At 56.6% G+C, this 18,629-nt stretch overlaps 2 protein-coding genes and 2 pseudogenes across 4 annotated transcripts; all 4 read left to right on the top strand.

Annotated features, from left to right (window-relative positions):
• Positions 1-88, top strand: SCG4 (annotated as a pseudogene; the record flags this gene model as incomplete). Its single annotated transcript has 1 exon — positions 1-88. A coding segment is annotated over one exon (88 nt), but the record flags the coding sequence as incomplete, so codon positions are not given.
• Positions 89-1,159: 1,071 nt separating this feature from the next.
• Positions 1,160-1,672, top strand: LBRM_35_0050 (annotated as a pseudogene). The gene has a single exon. A coding segment is annotated over exon 1 (513 nt).
• Positions 1,673-3,318: 1,646 nt separating this feature from the next.
• SCG4 (phosphoglycan beta 1,3 galactosyltransferase 4) lies at positions 3,319-5,697 on the top strand (the record flags this gene model as incomplete). Its single annotated transcript, XM_001562188.1, has 1 exon — positions 3,319-5,697. One exon carries the CDS (start codon positions 3,319-3,321, stop codon positions 5,695-5,697), a length of 2,379 nt encoding a protein of 792 aa, XP_001562238.1.
• A 7,413-nt stretch (positions 5,698-13,110) lies between these two features.
• LBRM_35_0030 (TATE DNA Transposon) lies at positions 13,111-18,032 on the top strand (the record flags this gene model as incomplete). The annotated part of the gene is given in 2 exon segments (XM_001562185.1): positions 13,111-16,056; positions 16,059-18,032. Coding segments are annotated over 2 exon segments (4,920 nt in total).
• Positions 18,033-18,629: the final 597 nt, after the last annotated feature.

Genomic DNA, 18,629 nt, shown 5'->3' with positions numbered 1-18,629 from the left:
CCACGACCGACTGGCTGAACTTACTTATTTCGCCTGCCCTCTCCCTAAGCTTCTCTACACTACAATGGAATCTCTGGTTAAGTGGTAAAACCCCGTCAACCCTCAACCCCACCGACCCCCAAAGGGTTCGGAAACAGCGCCCGCATGCATGGTTCCCGTATAATCTTTCTGTTACTCTGTAATGGACGCCATTCCTTGTCTCCCCCTATTTTTATTTCATCGGATGTGCCAAAGGGGACGTGAAGTTCCTCTATGCGCCTCGAGTTGCTATCCCCCTTTTCCGCTGCGTGGGGCCCCAGGCGAGAACGCGAAAATGCCAGCCTTTCCCTCTCTTTCCCCGTTACTCGACGAAAAGACAGTGGAAAATGGACAGTGCCGATATCACATTTCTGATGCCCGCAACTGACCATAGCATTTCTCGCCTGTGATACCTCATCCTCAGCGGTACGTTTCGATTCTTTTTCATAATGGACTGCCGTTCCGTCCTTGTTTCGGATGCAGCCGTTCCTTTTCCTCTACGTTGCGTTTTAATTAACGTGTTTCTGTGCGGCTTCCCAGTGCCCCGTTTGCTAGGAAGCAGGCACATCGACAGGTCGCTTCGCTCGATGGCTTTGAGGTAGTGGCACCTCCTACACGGACTCCATGACGAAGGACCCGCCAAAAAGTGTAAGCCCACTCACGACACTGGACGAAGGTGCTGTGACTCGTTTTGCGGGAAGCAGAACTGCTATGCATACTTTTCCCAATAAAAAAAAATACTGCTGTTTTGTCTGACCAGACCTCCAGAGATCCTACTCCCATCGCCGCAAGTAAAACGAGGTTTGCTTTTAATTAAATCATTCCTTAAAGAATCAATGCGAGCCGCAGGCGTAGAAAAGGCTAGTAAAATTTGCTTTATGAATGTTAAGGAATGCTGAAACGCGCATGCGATGACCAGAAGCACCGGCATTGTGCATCATATTTTTTCATTCCCTCATCTCCTAGCACTAAGCCCAATCGCCCGACACACCTGCCTTTCATTCCTTTCAACTCCGCCTTATCCTCTCTTAACCGGTTCTCTTTGCCTGTTATGAGTAGCAGCCGCCGCATCTTACAGTAACGCACCGCACACTTATCACAACAACTCCCTTATCCGCCTTTCTCCGCATTAAATTCCACCATGGCCAAGGGTAAGCGCTCCGCTGACGCCAAGGGCAGCCAGAAGCGCCAGAAGAAGGTGCTGCGCGACAACATCCGTGGCATCACGCGCGGCTGCGTCCGCCGTATGGCGCGCCGCGGTGGTGTAAAGCGCATCTCGGGCGACCTCTACGAGGAGGTGCGCCGCGTGCTGAAGGCCTATGTGGAGGACATTGTGCGCTGCAGCACGGCCTACACCGAGTACGCGCGCAAGAAGACAGTCACGGCGGCCGATGTCGTGAATGCGCTGCGCAAACGCGGCCACATCCTGTACGGCTACGCGTAAATCAATCGTGCCTCGCCCTTTCGCACACTCATAGATATGCTTGCTTTCTTCGCGCAGTCGTTTATTTGTCTTTTGGTTTTCGACTTCCCCTCCCCCATTATGGCTCTTCTTCTCTCTCGTGCTGACAATCTCCCCCTCACTGCTGGCCGGAGGCAGGAGAAAAAGAGGACACTACACGAATCCCACCACACACCTAGAGAGAAGCTGTAGGCTGCCGTATTGGAGGCACCCTTTTGGCGTCCATGTCTAGGGAGGTTCGGTGCAGCTGCGCCCTCCCCCCTCCTCCCCAAGCCCGCAGTCACCAAAAGTGACCACGCAGGCTGTTGTGCTGCCTCCTCGATCTTGTTTCTTTCCCCACCGCTTGCTCACTCATCCGCTATGCCACAGCTCCATGCGCCTCCTTTCGCCCTTTGCGTTTCTTTTCGTCTCCTCACTTGTACTCTTTACCCGTGACACGCGGGCCCACAGAGCAAGGCACCCCAATACGGAGGACACGCAGGATGCTGCGTTACCGGCTTGCGCGCATCTGGTGCTCACCTTTTCGAGGCAGGTGGCGGCCGGCAGTGGTCCCACTTCGCCGACATTAGCGCCGATGAGAAGGATAGCGCAATCATGCGAATAGCGACATATGAGGCGAAAAAAACGCAAGTTCTGGCAGCAGGTCACCTGTGACTATCTCTCACGCTTCTCCGGTCTCATGCACCTGTGGTGCTTCCTCCTCTATTTCTCAGCGTATGCTCCTTCCTGTTGCGTCCTGACTCGCATCTGCATGTGTAAGCGCTGATTGTGACGCATATGAAATCCAGCATTCTTTGCCTTACCCCTTTTCGTTTCGGGCGTCTGTGTCCGCTGAGGAAAGGCCCAATCGCACATTTGCTGTAGGTCTGCTTGATTGGCCTTTGTACTTCTTTGACCTTTGGCCTATGCCACCGGCGACTTTGTTTCGCGGTGGCGTAGAGCGTGTCGCGAAGCGGCTCTTTTTCACTGCTTCGTGCTGTCCGCCCACCGCACACCACGTACTCTTTCTTCGCGCCAAAGGTTAGACCGTCAGGCTGTCGGTTCGCTTTCCCCACCTACCGGAATGCAGCTGTTCAGGGGTTTCACCATCTTTCCTTGCACCTCTACTATTTTTCCCCTCTTTGGTGTATGTGTTTTTGCATCTCTGCTGCTGCTCGCGTAGTGGGCATCGCCAGGGCTGCTGCGTCTCCCACTTGCGTACACGCAGACCCTCCTCTTCCTGCTAGACGATGGAAGGCTTTCCATCGAATGGCGACGAATATCAACGAAGCGAGCAAACAGAGCGCGTGCCGCCCTCACCCTCGTGAAGGCAAGGCTTGACTGTTTCCATCTCAAAGACACGGAACTTAGGCGTGTTTTCTACGGAAACCGCCCACCCAGCCAATGAAGTGAGCTATCGTTCCGTTCTCACAGCGTCTCTCCGATGTGGTTCGCTGCAGTGGCGCCTTCCGCTGTCACGTCGACTCGTCCGATTTGCGAGTCCTTCCACTGTTTTCATGTTTTCCCCTTCCCCTCCTCCACACCACCCGCTCTGACCTGCCTTTCCGCATACTCCGGCCATTTTCAATTAGACACTCACACGTGCTGGCGGAAAGTGGCCCATTGGCCATTGCACTGACACAATCACCACTCTTCCCCACCGTTGCTTTGTGTTACCTCGCACTTTCCTTGGCCTTGCCCTTTCTCTTTGCGTGGCTGCCAGTACACTCGTCGCACTACTCTCCGGCGCATCTCAGGCACCATCCCCGCCCTTCATCTCAACGTGAGCCAACCGCATTGCCACGAGAAACGAGCGAGACATTATAGGGAAGGCTGTGCCTGTCGAGCCCTCAAACGCCATGCACCGCCACGCTTCTCTCGTCTCTCAGAACAGTTCTGTGCTGAACTGCCCTGCGAACAGCTGCAGCTGCAATCGCACACGCAGCAGGGCGAAGCCGGATCAAACTCGGTTGCTGGGCGGTAGGGAGAGGGACGCAGCTTCACTTGAGAAAGACGATGGCTTGCCGGATGAGGCAGCACTAAGCCTCCCGTTTCGTTTTTGCAGACATCTTCGGGGATTTGTTGTCCAGGCTGTGCATTCACGCACTCAGCGCCGTCGCCTGGTTGCACTAATCATCCTACCTGCTCTCATGGTTACACTTTACTACATTGGCTCATGTGCAACTGCTGGCCACCCAAGACAGAACCACAGCTCGATAGAATTACAGAGGAAACTGGCGACTGTCTCAGATCGTGATACGTTTTCTGTGCTGGTGCAGCACGAGAGTGCATTGCAACGTCTGGCGTCAGCACAGCATGCTCTTGATGCCGCTGCTGCTGACGGTAAGGCGCGTCTGAGGAGTGATCAGCTGCCGTCGTGGACACTACGCGTGATCGACAAGAACTGCATGATGTGCTTCGACAGGGTGACGTGCGGTGCGGCGGTCGCAGGGGGGTATGGGGAAATGGCCGGCGGTAGACCAGATCAGGAGGCCAAAGGACTTCCTGTGTTTGCGACGACATCTGCGCCGCTGGGCCTCATGGGGCCGATGCTGTTTGCGATGGCGAGCGTGACGGACGACGTGGACGTCGCCGCTGAACTGCCGCTGTGGTCATGGGTGAGCCGGTCGTACGCGCAGCAGCGCCACCTCGCCAACGCGTCGCCGTGGAAGAGCAAGAGTACGCAGCCGCAGCACTTGGTGGTGATGGGCATACCCTCAACAGACCAGCCAATGCGCTATCCGCTGCGGGATGCGCAGCGCGCGACGTGGCTGATGTACCGCGAGGTTGCGCGCGCCGAGAATAACTTCACTGGCGCGCTGCTACAGCTGTACGTATTCGCTGCTGCGGGGCGTCGTTCTGACGACTCGCCGCGCGACACCGTGGACACGGCGCAGCTCGCTCCAACGGTGAACGAGTACGCTACGGCGAGCTTACAGCGGCTGGCGTTGGAGGGCGGCGACACCACCAATGCACCCAGCTACGTGCAGCGTCGCGTGGTGTTGCGTGATGGATGGCGCGACGTCTCCAAAGCCGATGGCGCCGTGTGGGAGTCGCCTTGCATCGGTGTGAAGGCCTCCGTGGTGAGTCCAGAGGGAATTGTGGGCGGGGCTTCGTCACTTACGAAGCTCTCCTCTGCGCTGTCGCTGCCGGCGACACCCGCCTTCACTTCGGCGGCGCGGTACATGTGCCACGTATCCACTGCGCTGTGGCAGGAGGCGCTGCACCATCGCAACTCGCTGTGGCTCGATTTGTTGACGGACCGCCATCCGACTACAAACAAGAAGATGGGCATGTCTAACTCGTGGGGTGTTCCGACGGAAGTCGGGATGAGCCAAAAGGTCGTGATATGGCTAAACTACGCGTACACTGCCTTCCCAGACGTGCCGTACTTGATGAAGGGCGATGACGACATGTACCTGAAGGTGCCGCAGTACCTCAGCGACCTACGCTACACGCAACAGGGCGAGTGGGGGAGACCGCGTAGCTTGATGGCGACCATTCCGCACGGCGACGTTATACCGGCGACGCTGGGCATCGATGACACGAAGGATTGCCTGTATCGAGTGTGGCGGCTGTACTACGCAGGTGACATCATATATGGCAACGGGGTGGGCTACATTCTGGACCGACGCCTCGTACAAGCTGCGCTGAACCCATTTGGTAGCAGCAATGTTCTTCTGCTCAGGCTGTTGACCGAGCCGTACAATTCTAGCCTGCACAACGAATATCTCAGCTTGATCATGCAGTATGAAGATGTGCTTGTGGGGAAACAGGTGAAAGACCACCTCGGGGCTGTGAGGCAGTTGTGCCCGGGGCGGCGCGTGTGCTACATGGCGGACAGTGAGTCCCGGGCACACCAGATTCTGCGACCAGCAGGTTCCAGAATCACATGGAACTCGGTGATGACGCACTTTGGAATGCCAGCGATACCCTACTATGTCCACTACTTCCACAAGAACGAGCTCAAGGTGGCAGAGGAGGCGAAGCGCCTGATTGAGCGGGGGTTCGACGTGAATGCAATTGAGGCGAATGCTACAAAGTGCATGGAAGACTGGGTGACCTCGCAGGTACCGAAGAACCTGGTGGGCCTGGGAAGCGTACTCGATCTGAGCTGGGTACGCGGCAAGCCACGCACCACGTATGTTGTGGCCGAGGAGGACGACGTCGCGGTGTATGATGTTCGGTACAAACGCGCCAAAGCGCACATTGCCAAGTGTATCTGGGTGTCGGGCTAGTCGTAGCCATTTCTTCTACTTTACTAATGCATCAGCTCGACCTGTGCTTCTTGCGCCCTTTCTTCTCATCTTGAAATCGTGCCGAGGCGATGCGACGATTTGAAGGGGCCGCGAGCGTGAGTGCGGCGAGGTGATATTATCTTATTGACTTTTCTTTGGGCGCTCTTTAGCAGCACCAAAGTGGGTTGGCTGAAATTCTATTGCTGTTATCCCTAGCTTTACGCTATTCTTTTCTTCATTTTGTGCGCAGAAGTTCGACTGGCTACTTTAACTTGAATTCTTGTTGTTCGTTAGCAAGAGGCTCACGATTGCTGGGCTCATGCTGCACCACGAGTAGTACCTTCTCTCCTTTTTATTTTCCTTCCCCTCTTTCCTTTCTGATGCCGCAAGGCTCGTTATTTCTTGTACTATTTCTGTGCTCGTTGCCTTCCCCACACGTGTACTCACCTCTACCTCCAGGCGATCCTCCACCCATGTGCGCTCACTTCCACTGAGTGGGAAGAAACCATTTGTAAGACGTAGACCTTCCGATTGGGCGGGTCGCCTGGAGAGAGTGTGTGGGCTCTTTTATGGTGCGCTTGCTTCATGTGAAACCAATGCTCGGTGTATCGGTCTTATCTCCCTTCTGCGGCTTCTCTTGTTTCTCATCATGAGGCCATTCATGAGTAGAGCAAGCCCGAAAAGGAGTTTTCCGCTTGCGCCATGCGTGCGAGCGCATTTCTTATTTTTTTTCTTTTTGCTTTCCCATCGTAGAGCCTTACTTTTTCTTTGTCCCCATTGGCTCTCCCCTTTTCCTTTTCACTGCACTTCTGCAGTATTCGATTTTTTCCTTCTCACCCACTTGAACGCATGTGGACGTATTTTTCGATTGGGTTCTTTTCTTTGGTAGTTGTGTGCGCTCACCGTAGTAGTAACCATATGTGTCCTTACCGATGAGTTTACTGAGCAGCGAGGCCTTGTGAGGGGAGAATGGGAGCCACAATGCGAAGCGGCACTCCTGAACACCCAAGCGGATGGCGAGCATCACCTTTCTGTAACTTTCTCCGGTGCGGTGTTGCAAAGCTCTGTCTGACGTGTGTAAGGATGAGTTAGCCTTCAAGGGTAGCCCGCGAGCCTGCACAAGAGCTCATGTAGTGCTGTCCCGCCTGTGATGCGTCCGAGCAACTGCCGTGGTTCAGCTGACGGATTCGCCGTCAATACCACGTTGCCCTCCCCCTTCCTCATCCCTCTACTCTCCTCACATCGTTTCGGCTGCCATTACGTGCGCCCATTTTACGACACAGCATAGCGAAAGAGCGGCCAAACGTCCAGAGACCTACCCTGAAGCGTCCTGCAAAACACTACCTCCTGCCAAGGACTGTTCACCGAAGGCGCCAGCTCCCGCCCTTGGAACCGCTCTTGCCCGTCTTACCCTCCCTTCGCACTGCGGAGGCACACGTGAGTGGGGTCTGTGCGTGCGACGAATCATGTAAACCTCTCGGGGAGTAATGTCGTACAACGAAGCTTCGTGAAGACCACGCCGTGGCGTAGGTGATGGCGGCAGCGGGTCGGCGGCAGAGCGCGAATGTGTGTAGGGGGCTCGCACGCGAATGGCTGACGGTAAAGCTGGCGCATCGCTCATTTGCACCTTCCGTCTGTTGACAAGTTCGACGCTATCTCAGTTGTGAAGGGTAGTCGATCTGTGGGGCTGTAGCACTGAGGTGCTGGGGAAAACGCTGCCCACCAAGTGTTCTGCACGAAAAGTGCTGTGTGGTGTGCAGTCCATGTGATGCAGCGAAGAGCCATTTGCGCTCTCTCATGAAGGACGTGCGAGGCTTGCAGTAGCGGAAAGGGGGGTCGCTTCCAGAGAAGACACTCACTGCAGCAGGTGGCGCAGACTTCGGCAACAGCGGCCGATAAAGCAGTCTGCGGGGCACCTGCAGCGCAAGGGGCACAAAGTGACTCTGACAAGGAGAGGAAGGCCTGGGCACATCCTTCGGATGTGTGATGCACACCCGACTTCCCAAGCGAAAACCCATGACTAGGGAAATCGAGAGAGCTTGGGAGTAATGGATGCGATATTCTGCAATGGCCGCGTGTAGGACGACAGCCTGCCAGAGGAGCCTCTCGTGCAAGCGCCAAGCGTCACATGCTGTCCCTAGTCGAGCCGGCAGCCGCAGATCGGGCTCTCCTTGCCGAGGACGCTGAGAAAGCAACGTTGCCCATTGGCCGCGGTCGCGCTGAGCATCCCCTCCTCGCCGCCGCCTTTCTACCACGACGGGGAAGTGGCGCAGGGATAGTGCGGCGAGCAAGCCGATATGGAGCGAGCGAACCATCTCCGGCTGCACTACTACCCACTGTTTCCCAGCCTGAGCACTTGGCTTGCTCCGTTTCGAGCTCTCCGATGCCGCGATGGCGAGTCCGATGGGCACCGCAGCCGTCCCAATGAGCAGCAAGTGGGCCCAATCGTGGCTCCTATGCACTCCCAGCGCATGGGCCACACTCGCGGCTGGCGTGCGCATCTGTCCACGGAATGAATGTGCCGGGATGCGTCATGGCTGACGTGGCTGTCCCTGACCGAAACATACGCGCTGCATTTGAAATGGTCTTTGGAGGCGGCCGCAAGACGTGGCTGCGACTGGCTCTGCTGCGCGCGGTGGATCCGTGGGGATGTGCGCGCGCGCTGCTCCCTCTCTCCTCTCGCGCTTTGAAAGGGTGGCGGTGGCGGGCGCGGTGTCGAAAGAGGTGAGATGACATGGCGCAGAATCGCCTGCGTGCGGGTCAACATGTCTGCAAACGTTGTAGTGCCGTGTGCCGTGTGGCTCTGTGGGCTCCTTTTCTTACTGCTCGGATGCCTCCTGGCGTTCCTCGTGGAAGGAGGGCCGTGTGCGGTGGGCCTGCGCTATCCACAACGAGGAAAGTGATGCCACTGGCAACGTGGTTCTCCTCTGATTCTTCTGTCCATCCCTTTGCTGTATGGGCTGGCCACCTCTCTTTCTGGGAGGGGCGGGGCTGAGGAACGCCACTGCTCATCCCCAAAAGACACTCCAAAGAAGATGAGGTGTGCTGCGCAGCGAACTCAGTCAACCTGTTGCGGCGTATGTCTCTGCGAAGGCGCGTTGGTGAGTCGGTGTGCCTTTTTGTTTGGGGGGAGGGTTGTGTGCGTGGAGAGTTCCAAGAATCCGATGCGGCAGAGGCGACCCTGTTTGCAGAGTCGTCCGCTTTCGGCTCCCTATTCCGCTGCACCGGCCCGACTCCTTCTCTCTCCGGGACCTTTTTTTCTGCTCGTGCCTGCGTGTCACGTCGCGGTGCGCTACCAGCAAAGGCTCAACCGCGAGAACTTACGTCTGCCCGTCCCGTGCCCACCGCTCATCCACGCTCCACTTTCTTTCCGCTGCTCCTCATGCGCCTTGGACCGCACCTGTGCCGGATTCGCTGCTTTCTCCCGTGTCGCTACTTGCGTGCTGTGCGGTTCCTGCGCAGTGTGGCAGTCGTTACTGTGCGCAGCACGGGCGCCGCGCTGAGGGGGATATGGAGGCAACACACCCAGCGCGCCACCATGATGCAAACGACGGGGTGCTCCATGAGCGGTATGCGCGGGAACGGACGGGTTCCAACGGTGATGGCGTGACGCAAGGAGCCCTCTTGGGATGACCATGCCTGCACCTCGCCAGAGAAGCGGTATCTGCGACGACCGACGTGTACACAGAGTTCGCTCCGCGCTGTTGAGCCGCGATCTCGTTCAGCCAAAACCTCTGCGTGAGTAGACCTCAGACTCTGGCGGACCGCTGCAGGCTTTGCGCAGAGCCCATTCCTCTCTTGGCCATTCACATCCCTGTGTGCTGCGTGAGGTGACGAAGGAGGTGCGCTCTCCCCTTGCCGCTACTCCGCACTACTGCTCCGTGTGCCATGCATACTGCTTCCGTAGAGCTCTTGACGACGTAGCGCACCGTCCACCGGATAGTCGTAAGCAACACTGGCGATGCACATGAACCGTTGGCGATACACCCTGACAGCGGTGGCTCCTTCTCGACTCCCTCGCCCCCTATAACGTGCGCCTATTCCAAACGGTGCGCCTGCAGGGCTTTCCCGCTCATCCCTGCACCAAAGGAGGCTTCCCTCTCCTGCGATGCGCCGCGTAACAGTCTTCATGGCCACCATTGCAATCACCGCGACACCCTCTCCCACTGTACCGGCGAAATCCTCCCAAGGGCGAGTGCCAGGGTACACGGGTTAGGGTTAGGGTTAGGGTTAGGGTTAGGGTTCCATTGGCGGCGTGTAAAACCACAAAGGCAATCGAATGGCACTTGACCTTATAGGGGGGGGGTGGTGGTTGGTGGGATGTGGTGTTGGATCTGTTTTGACCGATAGCTGAATCGGTTTCTTGTATCCGTGGAAAAGGAATCCTGAGTGAGTGTGTGTGTCTCGGAAACCGACTCCTCACTTCCATTTGTGATGTGTGACCGTCTGTGTACCATAATGTTTCCCGATTGGAAATTATGGCCACAGGTCGGCAAATATGTACTCTTGCATCTGTTTCTATGGATTCCTACTTTACCTTTGTCCCTTTATCTCTTCTCCAAATGTATATAGTAATCACACTAAGTGGAGTTCATGCGGCCAGCGACGGAAAAACGCCCACCCACCCAACCCTAGACATGAATCTCTCGGATGTCCGGAACGGACCGGAAGGCCACAGAACGGCGAACCGGTTTCCCTCCGCGGAGGTGTGTGTGTGCTCCGGGAACCGCGGGAGGGTGCGGGTGCCGACCACGGCGTGGAAGAACCGCAAGTTGAGCCTACCAACGCAGGAGGCGAGTTGTATTTTTGCGAGTTGTATTTTTGCGAGTTGTATTTTTTCGTAACATGAATGGCTTTCGTTTCAGGTAAATTTTGAAGTGATTTCTCATTTTTAATTTCTCATTTTTAATCATTGGTTCATTGTCTCTTGTTTTTCCTTCCTGATGGCAGGCGCCTGGCGCTAAGCTGTTTTCTCCCTTCCCTGAGAATGGACCCTAACGGTCTTCACCTGGGGACTCGTCCCCGAAGGCGCACGAGATGCACCGTTTTCAAACAGGGTCTCGGCCCTGGTTTTACGCGGATGTCGGACCCAGCGTCGCCCCGAGACTCGGAGTTGGCGAGGTGAAACCTTGAACCGCGACGAGCCAGGTGCGGGAACGGGTTTGGACAGCACAGACCCTCGCGGACGACACGATTGGAAGCGAGTGGGCGCGCCCATCATCCACCCAGTTCCCCTTTCTTTTCAGCCCACCCTGTTTTTCTACTTTTGTGCGTTGGTAGTTTTGACTTTGTAGTTTCCTCTGCGACATGGGTTCCCGATTGTTCCCAGCGATCCCTTCGGGTTCTGTAGCTTCCGTTTTTTTTTTTTGTAGATTTGCCGACCGCAGCGCCGCCGGGTTTCGTGTACGTGCGTCCCTGCGTGCGCCGCTGGAGCTAGCGCTGGTAGCTTGATTGTTTTTTCGGTGGCTGACCGACTCGTTTCCTTTCTTCTGGCGACTCCCCGCATGTCCGTTTGGCATGCCGCCCTCTGACCGTAATGAATGGGCACCCGGTGGGGGAGGCTTCCCCGGTACCGGTGCCAAGCCATAAGAAAAAGCACACAAAAGAAGTCCAAGACGACTTGATGTGCTCCTCACGCGACCGAGCGCGGTAGAGGGGACCGGCGGCATAATCATGACGCGGCGCCGCGGTCGTGGTTGCGTGCCTGCCTTGCCGCTTCCCAATGGGGTCGCGAAGACTCTCTCCATACCCATCTGCCTTCCACAAATCTTTCTCCCTTCTCGCCCTTTACTTGTCTTCAAGAAATCATATCTTCGCGAGCACCCTATCACACAGGACGGTGGCATTAGGGTTAGGGTTCCATTGGCGGCGTGTAAAACCACAAAGGCAATCGAATGGCACTTGACCTTATAGGGGGGGGGGTGGTGGTGGTTGGTGGGATGTGGTGTTGGATCTGGGAAATTTGACCGATAGCTGAATCGGTTTCTTGTATCCGTGGAAAAGGAATCCTGAGTGAGTGTGTGTGTCTCGGAAACCGACTCCTCACTTCCATTTGTGATGTGTGACCGTCTGTGTACCATAATGTTTCCCGATTGGATATTATGGCCACAGGTCGGCAAATATGTACTCTTGCATCTGTTTCTATGGATTCTTACTTTACTGTTGTCCCTCTATCTCTTCTCCAAATGTATATAGTAATCACACTAAGTGGAGTTCATGCGGCCAGCGACGGAAAAACGACTACATATTCAGAAACGTTTCTCCAGACACATACTCGAATCTCTGCGACAAAAGCGCACGGTTTCCCTTTCCTCCGACTCACCTACATCGGAAATGTCCGACAAACGACTAATTTCATTTCGCCTGTAAGGGTATGACAAAATCACTACTGAGGAGTGTTGGCGCAGCAGATCCCACAACAAAAAATATCAAGAAGGAAGTGATGGACGCCCAAAAGTTGTTCGCAGACAAAGAAATCCAACAAGTGCTGGACGTGGAAGAAAGGTGGGAAGAAATATGGGATAACATAGAAGCCTCAAAAAACCCACTGGAGGGATACAAAGTCAAAATGGAGGCAGCAATCGTAGCGAAACAAATGACACCCGTTATTGCCATCACTACCGCGACTCTGCTGGGCTTGACGGGACCACGGGCACAAAAAGCCACCGCCGACCAACGTATTGCAGCATGGTTGGCCATGTTTGTGGACGAGCCCATGACGTCACGTTTACTCGCATACAACACGCAAATCGCACAAACCAGTGCAGGAGGAATGCGGCAATGGAGAAAAGTTTTGACACGGGTCGAAGTGCCTTTGGTTCCCGAAACGGGCAGGTTAGAGCACCTCAACCGCATCACTTTCGAAAAGGCACACAGCGAAAGTCAAGCAGGACCAAGAACAGACGAGGGCAGCGGAGTGCACCGAAAACATCCGTGTGATACCTACCGGGCTCCGAAAAGAGACGGGTCAGATATCCTAGAAGGAGGCGCGCCATACGCGCCAATTCTCGGAGCCGACGGGACACAGATCGGAGCACTGGACATGGCAGGGTTCGAAGCACTCTCGGGACTCACTGAAGAAAACCTACTAAAAATGAAAGACTTGCTTTCACAATGCCTGAAAGAACAAAAATTCGGACAGCGGATTCCGAGGAATAGCCAGAGCCAGCACGATTACCAAGATTCAAACTACTATACCTATGGTCCGGCAAAACACAACGGAAGAGGCACAGACCAACGAAACGGTTACCGAGGAAACGCCGGAGACAACCGACGTAAGTTTTTCCGCGGAGGCGAGGCACAGGACGGGTCAAAAAACTAACGCCCGACGGAGCCACAGCCGACGTTTCGCAGGAGGCCACCGCACACAAGAGGCAAACCACATTCGGTATCGCAAGGTCATTTGCAAAAGAAATGTGGGGCGGTGACATGCGCGAGGGGAAAACATCGAACATCGAACTCGATGTGATCTACAAAGCGTACCTCCCTAAGAAACGGATCGTTCCGTCGGACACGATGGTGCACCTTGATTGGAAACGCGCGCAGCAACTCAAGGCAAAGGTGCACCGTCACGGCGTGGTGTTTTTCCCAATCTTCATTATGAAGCACTGGATCGCAGGGCTTTTGGAGAAAGGGACGCGGGACTCAGCAGAAATACAGCTGAGGATCCTGGACTCCGCACCTTCTCCCATAGTGGAAGAAAAACTGCGTAAGCACTTCAAAATGGTCTGGCCAGCTTTGCGTTTGGTGAATGAATTTTCACCACGTCAGGAACGCTATAGCGACGACTGCGGTTTGTATATGTCTGCCGTATTTTTCGGCGTTCATCTGGACATACAAATCGACCATAGCCACGACATGGCAAAGTGCATGCGGCGCCTGCTGTACGCGGCGTCGAAACACCACCCGCCACGCGAATATTTCCTCGAGAAAATGAGGAAAATTCTGACGAACCACCCGGTGTCACGGAAAGATTTCTTCTACAACGAAATCGAGCACAAGCCGTGGTTGAAGAAAACCACGGCGAACCGTGAAGACACTTTCCACTTGGGTGGTGGCGAAAGGCGCGCAACGAAATCCACGAACCCGAAACGGGATTCCAGGCGCGCAAACCAGCCGAAAGCACGTGCTCCACAGCCACCTCCTCGACAAAAGAAAAAGGAGGAAACGGTGCGCAAAAAGATGGACCGGGCTGAGCGCACAAAGCGCACGCCACAGACGCCTGTACCCGCGTCAAAAGCACCTTCCCGTAAACGTCCGGAGAGATCCGCAATGGATGCTCCACTCCCACGGCGAAAAGCCGCGAGGAAAAGTGACAGGAGAACACCAGCGAGTTCCTCAGGTAGATCCGCAACAGGTAGGAATGGAAACAAAACACGCTCTCTAAACTCGAGCGAATTTCCATCCGATGATGAGGATCTGCCGGTGATCGACCTCCCGTGGAGGAAGAAAAACTCCGTCACACGTACACCTGAGCATGCGCCAAACGACGCCACGGTGAGCTCAGAAGGCATTATCCCGACGAACGTGTCACCACACGTTCAGCATGGGAAATGCATTTCTGAGTGGACAGAAATCACCCTCGCGGAGGCGAACAAACATGCCAGAAAGGTGTACGAAGCAGTCCTGGATCACCTGTGGGCTGCGACGGCTCTGGCGCGAGTCGGCGATGGTGTGGCACACGGTCTGACCGACACAGCGGTGGGACAGCAACGCGTGAGGCACAAGCTGACACCACTGCAGCCTTACAGCGTCCAAGAGATGCTGAAGCTTCTCCGAAAGAAGATCCACATGGTCGATGCCTCGCCGACCGACCCGAATGGGGTGATTCTTCGAGAAGAATACCGAAGCGAGGAGGTGACCCTCGACTCCTCAATCGACGAACTGTACCTTGTCCGTGGACCGTCGTTACCGACATTATACGACGTGATTAAAGGATACAGGTTTCTGCTAGGAGCATGTCTCCGTGAGGCGCCGGCAGATATGAATGGCGTGCGCTATCCGAGCCATTACGTTCTCACAAAGGACGCCTCGGAGGCAACGGTGGGAGTCTACGTTCCAGCGACGTGGACGCACTACCAATCGTCGAAGAGACAGCGTGCCCCACGTCACGCGTCACGATACATTCCTCTTCCGCGAAGTGCGGCATCAGAGGCACACCAGGATCAGTCCGATGGCCAACGGCCGCGCCTGGTGAAGAGAAAAAGATGGCCAGGCGACGGCGCCGGAAGGGACCCACTCCAAGAGGACGAGGAGGACGGCGCGACGTACAGGACTCCAGGAAACCAGAAGGGTGATGGATATGCGGACGTCGACGCGAACATCTCGGCCGAGGCAATGCGCGCTCTCGAAAGCCTCCGCTCCAATCCTTTAAACATGCAGGGCAGGCCTCTTTCAAAAAACGAAGAGGCAGAGGTCTGCCCGAGAAACTGGTTCCTCTTCGCCGCGAAACCGCCACACATCTCACAGCTCGCATGGAACTTGGTGAGGCCCGACACTCGCGCACACCACTTGCGATGGTTGACGCGAATCAAGTCGATGAACTCGGAACAGATGCTCATGCGCTTTCCGGCGGCATGCATCGACTTGATTCTATCGACCGCAAGGGCCCGGAAATGGAAGTGGGCAACAACCGCGAAGGCCTTTGCCGCGGTGGCGGGTGCGCTGCGCGACCTGCCGCTCTACTCGACGCAGACGCGGGGTATTCGCCTTCAGGACGATCCCGAGTGGCGAAGCGCTTTTGGCACGGTGCAGCGTTACATGAAGGAGTCGGTGCCGGATGCGCCTCCCTTCGTTTCGCGTCCACAGGTCGAGAGGATCTCCAAACGGCTCCGGTTAGGCCATCCACGCGCCGCGCTGTTCCTCGCCATGATGTGGGGATTCGCAGCTCGAGCGTGCGACATTTCCACGCTGCGAGCGAAGGACGTGACGCTGTTCCCGGGTACATCGACGGATACATACGTGAAGGTCACGCTGACGATCCGCAAGGGAAAGGGTGCCAAAACACGTGGCCCATACCCGATCCCATCGATGCTAACGAGGGACCTCGCAGCGACACTGCAGGAGATGCTGGTCCAGAAAAGACCATCCGAGGAGCTTTTCTCACCACACGTGGAGGAGCTGCGGGCGCTGATCGCCCAGGAGGTGCGAACAGAGATGCGAGGTGCACAGCTGCCCTCGATCCGGAAAGGTGCGCTCCGTTGTATGGCGGAAGCGGGTGTCCCGTTGAAGGACCTGTTGATGATTTCCGGGCACGCGAAGCAGGCCACGCTGCTGCGCTATCTTGGGTATGGCCAGCAGCCTACGGTGGAGGCCGAGACCGCAAGGGACAACGCCGGAAGAGCGCTATTCCAGACCCTCTAGAGGCTGCGGCTTCCGTGTTCCGTTTCCGATCGCAAGAGTCATCGTGCGCGAATCTCGGAATCGCACCACAGGAGGTGTCGGCCATGGTGGACCAGATGTCCGGTTTCATCCAAGTGCTGACGGAGCGACCGGCACTCGTGAAGCAGTGGCCGCTGCACCTGAAACGGAACACACCACTGGACATGGATACCGTGCTCGCGATGCCGACAAAACGCGCCTCAACGAAGCGGTTTCTCCAGCGAATCCAGTGCTTTCTGGATCCCTCCTTCTACGATGGGTTGCGGACGTCGAGGACCATCAAAAAGTGCGTGCTCACAACGGCGGAAATCCAACAGGCGGTCGAGATGGGCAAGTTCGAACCGTGCCCGAGCAGCGACATCGGCGCCCAGGTGCAATTGCCAGAGGGCATGCACGGCGTGAACGTCTTCACGGTGCCGGAGCTGAAAGGACGACGACGCCTCATCACGGAGCCCCTGCTGAACCGCGTGATCCCCAAACATCACGTCCCGCGCGTCCACTACGACACGCGCCTCGGAAGACGACAGCGGCTGCGATACGCCCGTTACATGCTACAGATCGACTTCGAAGCTTATTACGACGCTATCCCGATCGCGGCGACACTCCGTAACAAGTTCGTTTTTCGAGCCAGGCATGACGGGCGATACTACCGTCTTCGTACTCTCCCGACCGGCGCGCGATGGAGCGTTGCCGTCGGCCAGGCGGTAACGTGGACGATTGTCGACATCGACACGCCCGTCACCATCACCACGCTCATCGACAACATTCTCGTGGCCGCACGCGAAGGTCAGGAGCGTGAGTTTGTGCTCGCGGTGCGCACGGTCGTCGCACGCATCAAGGCGGCGAACCTGATGACGTCACCCAACCGGGACGAGCTGGAGGCGATGTCGGACGAGGAAATCCTGCAGCTGGCGAGTGCCAACACCGTTTTTCTCGGTGAAGAATACACATGGAATGGCCGAGAGCGGCTGATCCGCAACTCGGTGAAGACGGTGGCGAAGCTGAAGCTTGCGCTCCAAAAGACCAGCCATACCATACGCAGTCTGGCCTCGCTCATCTCGCTGATCTTCTTCGCGCTCCATACCACGCAAATGAACCCCGCACGGGCATTCAAGCTGCTGAGAGCCTACCGAGGCATATACCGGCTGACGTTCCGCGGGTACGACTGGGACGACGCGGTGCCGTACATCGACTCCTCCGTGGCGCGGTCGCTGCAGGAGATCGGCGGCGCACTGGTGCAGAATCCGTGGTGGAAAATCTCGGACGAGAGACACCCAACGACGGACGAGGCGACCTATGACGCGGTGGCCTTCACCGACGCGTCGCTGGAAGGGTGGGGTGCTGTACTTCACCTCCGCGACGCGGGCGCCACAGAAATGTGGACCTATCGGCAGCGCTGGACCGAGGACCTGGAACGGCAACTCGGCGGCGACGACGGCGAGGCGGAACGCGTCCTCGAAAAACTGCGCCAGTACCAGCTGCGTCGCCGCGTCCGCTCGGGTGGCCGGTTCGAGGACCCAGACCTGCAGGCAGACCGCTTCCAGGCGCGGTACTCGGCACACGCGGAACCACGCGCGGCACAACTAATGCTGCGACACCTGGTGGAGCACCACAGGGTGCCCAACGGAGCGCGAATCGCGCTTGCCACGGACCACCGTGCGATTGTCATTGCGCAGAAACACCTGAACGGTTTCGACGGCATTGGCAGAGGCTACGCCCTGAACAAACTTTTCGAGTACACCTACGACCTCTGGTACAACAGAGGGATCGACGTAGTCTTTTTCTACGTAGAGGGTGCGCGGAATCCGGCGGACGCCTACTCGCGACACTTCGGGGTGGACGCGACAGGATCGCTGGAGGTTCACCGGGTTGAACCGTTTGGCGTGCCGTTCCTCCGGCACACGTGGTGCCCGCTATGCGAAGAGCGGCGCCGCGAGGAGGGCGGCGAGATATGATCGTCACCAGAAACATCCGAGGGGAGCCGGAACCTGACGGCCGACTCTCCGGAGGACGGTGCGACGACATCGCTCACAAGTTATGGATGGCTAACCGCGTGCTATGGGGGGGAGGCTTCCCCGGTACCGGTGCCAAGCCATAAGAAAAAGCACACAAAAGAAGTCCAAGACGACTTGATGTGCTCCTCACGCGACCGAGCGCGGTAGAGGGGACCGGCGGCATAATCATGACGCGGCGCCGCGGTCGTGGTTGCGTGCCTGCCTTGCCGCTTCCCAATGGGGTCGCGAAGACTCTCTCCATACCCATCTGCCTTCCACAAACCTTTCTCCCTTCTCGCCCTTTACTTGTCTTCAAGAAATCATATCTTCGCGAGCACCCTATCACACAGGACGGTGGCATTAGGGTTAGGGTTAGGGCTAGGGTTAGGGTTAGGGTTAGGGTTAGGGTTCCATTGGCGGCGTGTAAAACCACAAAGGCAATCGAATGGCACTTGACCTTATAGTTGGCCGGGTTAATTTGTCTGGGCAAAAGAACTGGAAGGGGGATGGGGGTGGTTGGTGGGATGTGGTGATGGATTTGCGAAATATACAGGCTGG

Source organism: Leishmania braziliensis, chromosome 36 (assembly GCF_000002845.2).
Source record: "Leishmania braziliensis MHOM/BR/75/M2904 complete genome, chromosome 36".
Lineage (NCBI taxonomy): Eukaryota > Euglenozoa > Kinetoplastea > Trypanosomatida > Trypanosomatidae > Leishmania > Leishmania braziliensis.
This window is presented reverse-complemented; position numbering and strand designations above follow the sequence as displayed.